This window comes from Phaethon lepturus, unplaced genomic scaffold (genome assembly GCF_000687285.1).
Source record: "Phaethon lepturus isolate BGI_N335 unplaced genomic scaffold, ASM68728v1 scaffold24050, whole genome shotgun sequence".
In the NCBI taxonomy this organism is placed as follows: Eukaryota; Metazoa; Chordata; class Aves; order Phaethontiformes; family Phaethontidae; genus Phaethon; species Phaethon lepturus.
Genome location: NW_010512914.1, coordinates 1 through 7,660, shown reverse-complemented (window position 1 = coordinate 7,660; position 7,660 = coordinate 1). Strand labels below are relative to the sequence as shown.

The following is a 7,660-nucleotide window of genomic DNA, read 5'->3' as shown; positions in this document are numbered from 1 at the left end:
CTCTCTACCAGAATATGCAGGTTTTTTCTTCCCCACTAATTCTGATGGGGGCCTCGGTTTGTTTCCGATACGGAAACAAGGTGAAGGGTCATTTTTCAAATTAACTCCACAACCATCCTTAACCTGGGATGCAGAGTTCCCCGTCGTGCTGCACTAGTCAGTGTTGAGGGAGACGTGACTGTAGCAGTCTCTGCTAATTTAAATTTTGTGTTACAGTTGTAGAAATAAAAGACGACATTTAATTTCAGTTACTTTTAAAGGCTAAGCTAAAAAAATCAGAGCGTGCTGTTGCTTGCATATAAAGCGTAGAAGTATTAATGATCTTACTGTAAAGTACTTTGTTCTTTAGCATAATCCTACATACTACACGCTTAACTGGCACATCAATTTTAGTAACTCAAGCTCTTGTTTTCTTTAACTTGGGAAGCTAACATTAACACTTGCTTAGGTGTCTTGTCCCCCTTTTTAAAAAAAATGCTTAGTACCCCTAAGTTGTAATTCAGTAAGGATTGTTGATATTCAGGTGCCTGAGTATCATTTTAAGTTAAAAATATGATACTGTCTTAAGCCCAATAAATGCCTGTGGTGAGTTTTGACAGTACTAAAATTTTGTGAGGGGGGAAAAAATACATTTGAGACATAATAAATTGCCTTTTTCAGGATCAAAGCCCTTCCCTCGCTACGGATATAAACCTTCACCACCAAATGGTTGCGGATCCCCTCTGTTTGGAGTTCAGGTAAATATTTGCATTTTGGAGCATGTCTTTCATACATCAAGTTTCCTCGATGTGGGTGGTTTTTTCCCTCCTCCAGATGAGACAGCATCCACATATAGTGTCCCTGCTCCAGCACATGCTTTGGTAAAAAAACCTGGAAAATGTTAGTTGTTAGTGAACATTGCATAAACATTTTCATCATTGACATATTATAGGCATAAAACAGAATGATGATGATTAATTTCCAATTTTTTAACCAAGTTTTGTTCTCACCATCTTGAAAGCGTTGAATAACCCCAGCTGTAGCCCTGTGAGAGCGGAGGGTTTGGCTCTGACTCTTGCTGTCCTTACTGATGCTAATCCATATTCCTTAATGCGAGAAAGAAAATATGGGTTAGTTTGTGTACTGGGTTGGGCTGGGATGGAGTTAACTTTATTCATAGCAGGCTGCATGGCACTATCTTCAGGTTTTTTGGCTAAAACTGTTATTTGGCTATTGCTGAACAGTGATTACACAGCTTTGGGACTTTCTCTTTTTTTCCCCACTCTGCTCATCTGCCAGCCCAGAGCATAGGCTGGGGCTGGATGAGAGCTTGGGAGGGGACACAGCTGGAGGAGCTGACCTGAATTGGCCAGAGGGATGTTCCGTGCTACGTAAGAGTCGTGCTCAGCAATAAAAACTGGAGTAGTGGAAGAAGGGAGCAGTGGTGCTGGTGTGTGGTTTTTTTGGCTTCCAGGGGGGCTGTTGCTCAGAGACTGTCTGGGCATCTATGTGCTCATTGGGATGCGGTGAATGATCGCTTTTGCACTGCTTATTTTGGGGTGTTTTTTACCCCCTCTTTCATTCGCCTATTAAGCGGTCTTTATCTTGACCCACAAGTTTTCTTGCTGTTGCTCTTCCTATTCTTTCCTCCATTCTGTGGAGCAAGGTGAGCAAGCAAGTCTGTGGGTGCTTGGATGCTGGCCAGAGTGAAACCACCACAGCTTATTGGAGGTGAACAGCAAAATACAGAGTGACAACTGCATTGCTTACATTAGTTTTTAATTTCTAACTGTTGTAGTCTGTTCATTGGCTGTATCTTAACTGGAATACCAATGGAGTGTGTGTGTGGGGGGGATTTTCTTCACAGTTTGACATCGGTATCCCTTCGATGACAAAGTGCTGCAATCACCACGACAGATGCTATGACACTTGTGGCAATAAAAAAAATGATTGTGATGAGCAGTTTCAATCCTGCCTCTCCAAAATTTGCAGAGATGTCCAGAAAACACTTGGAATCTCAGAGAGTGTCCAGGGTAAGTGTGAAAAAGCCTTTCCCCCCCAGTTTTAAGCAACCTTATTTGGCAAAGAATCTCTGTGCAGCACAGTAATATCACATTTTCATAAGCTGATACTGTTGCTGAAAAATGCCTTGTTCTGTCCCTCTGTGGTGCAGCCCAGATACAGCAGAGCAATGACACAGCATAGCAAAATGATCAGGGTTAAAACCAACCCTGAGGGGAAAAATTAATGCTTCTCATTTAGGAGTATGAATATGGGAATACAGCTTGATCAAAATGCATGTATAATTCTTTTCATTTACTGTAGTATAGCGGAATATTCACTGTTCTGCTGGGTGACTTCTAAATGTCTACTGTGAGTGATTGCAAACGCTGAATTGTTTCTTTTTATGAAGTAAGACATTAGAATAATACATTGTGATAGTGGAAGTAGTTAATACTGTCCCTTAGTGAATAAACTTTAGTTTTTTCAGTTACAGTCCATATGATACTCCTTCTGGTTGTTGGCCTGCATCAGATCAATACATGACATAACCACACTTTTTAACTTGGACAATATCACTTTTACAGTAAGTAGTCCCACTAAGAGCAGACAGTTTTTAGAACAAGCCTGTGTTTGAATTTCTCAAACTCATTTAAGTGCATAAAGTCATCATGTTAGTGTTTAGTGTTAGAACTGGGAAATACTTGCTCAATTCTGTTGAGCTGCTGTTAAAGAGAGCAACCTCTGCATAAACTAGGATGCAAAAAGTGAGCGAGTAAAACAGCTCTTTCATTTTTCCAAGGCTAAGTGATGTTTCTAACACTGATAACATTCCACATGCAATGAATTTTCTTGTTCCTTGGCTGGCATATGAAAAGTCTTTACTCACAACTTAAATGATTCTGTATTGGTTCAGTCTTTCACTTGACAGTCTATTTGCTATACCCAGGGAAGATTGCTTCTTTCTTAAAATCATTCTCAGTTTTCCAGAGTAATTTCTGTTAGTTTCATATCCCATTCAAAGAGTACTTTTAACTGAACTCCTCTTTGCTTGCAGCTTGTGAATCAACTGTTCAGCTGTTGTTTGATGCGGTTATACATTTAGGATGTAAACCATACCTGGATAGCCAGAGGGCTGCATGTATGTGTCGTTACGAGGATAAGACAGATCTCTGAAAGAAGATACTGAGATCTCATGGTGTAGAATAAAGTCAAAGACTCAGCTGGAATGAAGCAAGTGTTTGGTTACAAAGCATTATGCTTTTCAGACAGTAATATATTAAACAGTGACATGAATACACTGGTTTGAAAGTCTCTATGATATTCTTCCTAATGTAAAAAAGAAACAAGTCTTCCTCCTCTCCCCTTTTATGCCAGAAGCTTGGAAACTGAAATTAGTTTCCTTTGCTGTATGTATACTCAGGGTATGCTATCATAAAATACTAGTGCCGTTTTAAAGAAAACCCCCTAATGGGGAAGTCAGAGATGAGAAGAGTTGTATTGAATTCTCAGATGATTTTTAATATAGGTCAAATTTTAGGTTTACTAGCAGTTCTTTATGATGTATGCTGCCTTGTGGGTTTGTTTTTCAAAAAACAAACAGAAAGCCCCAAGCCCTTAGCAAGGGTATACATCTGCACTACCTATTTCTTCCTGATTCTATATCAACCTTACTTCTGCAGCACTTTTCAGATCAAATATGTTGATCTTTTTAAGGCTTGACCACTAAAATGAGCAGTTTGCAACCTAAGGCTACACTTCTGATTTGGCAAAATGGTGGAATGTAGTTGCTATGTTATTTTAAAAATGAATCAAATGTTTATTTTTCAAATAAAACACTTTGTGTTGTATATTATATGCATAGAAAGGATATATTGTTCGAAGAAGTTGATTTATATTTGTCTTGTGGCACAACTTGGTTACTGTATTCATCTTGGCTTTCATTTAGTCCATTCTGATGAAAAGTAAAAGAAAGGTCCACAGATAGGGTCAGTATGCCCAACAACCCTTTATTTAAAATGCCCTTTGTGAGGCTGACAGATATTTGAGCCTGTATTTCTGTCCTCTGTTCCCACGACCTCTGTGAGGCTGAGAAACATCTGAGCCTTACTTATGTCCTCTGTTCCCTCTCTGACTTCTCTAGCTGTAAATCACCTGATGTCTGAATTATTTGGGGTTTGTTCCCTGTACTGATCTTTTATTGCTTATCTCCAGCTGTCAGACCTTGGTTAACATTTGCGTTAGGTCCTCTGTCAAAGACTTTGACTTGCTCTCCTGGTGCCCTGATTCTGCTGCCTTAGAAATCCACAGGAGGAGAGAACTGAAAAGTAAAATATTGCATCTGTGAAGAGGGTGTGGAAACCATGCCAAAAGCCTAAAATTTAGCAGACTCGTGGACTATAATGTGATTTCTCCTCTGGAAGTACTTTTATGTGTTTTCTTTCTTTACCTGTTGTTTGTGGTATTTTTGTTTTGTTTTTCACTAGAGCTTACTGTACATGATACTGAATGTAAGTGCCTCATAGAATAAAGTTCTTTGGCCATGATTTGTGGTTTCTTTTCAAGTTTGTGGATACAAAGTAGCACTGCAAGAGAAATATTACTGTAGAGTTTTACAAAACCGTGTTTGAAGAACTTGTGGTTCCTCTACATTAGGTGAAATTCATTTTCTGTTATAGAATTGAAATGACTTTGAATTACCCTGGAATTCCAGGGTTGGAAACCTAAAAGTCTTTTATCACTAAAGCAGGGAATGGTAATGGTGTTGCTTGTTTAAAATAAAACAAGTATGTCAACTATATGAGGTTTAATAAGGCCAAGTGCCAGGTCCTGCACTTGGGTCACAACAACCCCTTGCAACGCTACAGGCTTGGGGAGGAGTGGCTGGAGAGCTGCCTGGCAGAAAAAGACCTGGGGGTGCTGGCTGACAGCCGGCTGAACATGAGCCAGCAGTGTGCCCAGGTGGCCAAGGCGGCCAACAGTGTCCTGGCCTGTCTCAGAAATAGTGTGGCCAGCAGGACTAGCAAAGCGATTGTGCCCCTGTACTCAGCCCTGGTGAGGCCGCACCTTGAATCCTGTGTTCAGTTTTGGGCCCCTCACTACAAGGGGGACGTTGAGGTGCTGGAGTGTGTCCAGAGAAGGGCAACGAAGCTGATGAGGGGTCTAGAGCACAAGTCTTATTAAGGAGCGGCTGAGGGAACTGGGGTTGTTCAGCCTAGAGAAGAGGAGGCTGAGGGGAGACCTCATCACTCTCTACAGCTACCTGAAAGGGGGTTGTGGCAACGAGGGTGTTGGTCTCTTCTCCCAAGTAACTAGTGATAGGATGAGAGGAAATGGCCTGAAGTTGCTCCAGGGGAGGTTTAGACTAGATATTAGGAAAACTTTCTTCACCGAGAGAGTGGTCAAGTGTTGGAAAGGCTGCCCAGGGAGGTGGTGGAGTCACCATCACTGGAAGTGTTCAAAAAACGTGTGGACCTAGCACTTCAGGACGTGGTTTAGGGTGCATGGTGGTGTTGGGTTAACGGCTGGACTTGATGAACTTGAAGGTCTTTTCCAACCGTAATGATTCTGTGATTCTATGAAGTACTGCAATGAGTCCAAAACACTCTATTTCAACTAGATGGCTCTTGAGTTGTTTAGAATCAAGCTTAAACTAGATGCTTAAATGCACACAGAAAACTTTCCCTGTTGGAAAGAGCTGTGTATTGTTTCCTTCTGTAGTGACCTGTAATTATACCATGAAAGCCTTACAGAGTTTCCTTCAAACCATTTATAACACTACAAAGAGCGTTAACACTGCTAGACAGCACAACACAACTGACAGGCTGATAGTTCTGCTTGCAAACCAGAGGAAGCATCTGACTTCTTCCAGGGAGTCTTTACTTTGCGTAAGCTTTTCCTGTAGCAGAATGCTTGATTACAGATACCTGCAAACGATACAAAATAAAATGCATTTTACAAGCCACAGCCCCAAAATGAAGGCTAGCTATCACCTCCAGGATTAATCATACCATTTAAAATCTTAAATATTTTTACGCATATGTAAAAGAATATAATAATGTATAGAGCAGCTCTTGGCATTTGACTTATTATTGCATGCTTCTATATAGTCAGCAATACTCTTTAAATATTGCAGTGAATTTTATTTTTTTTTAAGGTTAAAATCTTAAGATTCCCTCAGGCTGTTCTGGACGATCTGAGTAACAGCACTCTGCCCACAAACTCCCTTCTTTGAACTGCAGTTATGATAGATCCACAGTGCTTTTTCCAAAAATACCCAGTTATGGTGGAGCTACTGCAACAATCTGAAACGGTTTCCAAACACGTACATGCGTGTATAACAAAAACTTTCCTATGTCAAAATAAGCTGGAAATGCACACCCGACAAACGCTACCTTAGGCTTCACACATGCGATCAAGTTACTGGTGCCTCATCTGACCACCGTGGCTGGCTGAGTATGCTCTTAGCCTCCAGCAAAACAAAGTAGAAACATGTTGGATTGTCTTGTTAGGATCTAAGCTAACTGTTCGACTGAGGGAGGTGGCTGATTGGTAGGAGTTCAAACTCTGCTGAACAGAAAGCTGTTACAGAGTCCTAGATTTAGGTTCTATGGCCACTACTTCACACAGGATTCTTGCAGCCAGTGGGCTTAGGGGCAGCTCTAGTGTGAGCTGAGAGACCTGGGATTTGCAAAAAATCAATCATCTGCTGGATAAGAGTCTAAATGCTTCGTAGTGGAAGATGCTAAACTCTTATAACAGTATCATGTTCTAACTAGAGTATATACAAAGACAATTCAAACAACAGTTTTATCTTGATCTAGCTGCCTACTGGCAGTCTGAATTTAACAAGTCCAAACAAGGGGAAAACAAACAAAGGTAATTAGGAATACCCATAGCTCCTTTACCCAAAAGGGAGACACCTTGCATAAAAGATTTAGTCATGCAAGAAGCCGGTGTAAAAACAGGCCAAAAAGAGTGGGTAAAAATAACTAAAATCCCACTCTAAATCTGCCTCCTTTTGTGCTTGTAGCAGCAATCTCTAAAAGCATATTTACACCCGAGTTTATCCTAGAGCCTACCTAGAAATAGGCCGATAGGAGATTCAGATCCATCCACGGTACAAACCTGCAAAGCTCTTATACAGAGGGATGTTTTTTGTCATTGGCTTTGGTTTAGAAACTTGTTTCTTATGTTCTCAATCAGTGAACAGTAAGTGCCACCAAAATGAAAAGGCTGGGAATATCGTCCGCTGTTAAGATGCCTTGGCACTCTCTTCAATACCTTGGTGCTCTCCTCACTGTTCTAAGATCATCAGAAAGAACTGAGGCAAGAATAGAGCAAAGCTGCAAAATCATCTACATCAAAGCTATGTGGGTACCTGGCTGAAAATGCACTTTGAGAAACGGTAGTCTTGCAGCAAAGGCAACAGCATGTGCCTTTAGGGGGACTTCTAGTGCAGTTTTGAGAACTCTCGGTTTATTAAACACGGCAGCCTCTCGTCATGTTGCAGGATGATGCCTTTGTACACGACAGTTCAGTTAAGGCTGCATGATCGCTAAAGCACACGTCACAGGAGCACAGGTAAGCCATGACAAACTTAAAGAGCGATACGAGATGCTTTAACGCATCACCCTTCAATCTTCCCGGCCGAGTTTGGACCCGCGGCAGCCGGCCCTTG

The 7,660-nt window shown here is 41.1% G+C and overlaps 1 protein-coding gene across 1 annotated transcript; it reads left to right on the top strand.

The window, feature by feature from the left end:
- Positions 1-660: 660 nt before the first annotated feature.
- Positions 661-3,156, top strand: PLA2G12A (phospholipase A2, group XIIA; the record flags this gene model as incomplete). The annotated part of the gene is made up of 3 exons (XM_010288733.1): positions 661-737; positions 1,847-2,012; positions 3,038-3,156. Coding segments are annotated over 3 exons (362 nt in total), but the record flags the coding sequence as incomplete, so codon positions are not given.
- Positions 3,157-7,660: the final 4,504 nt, after the last annotated feature.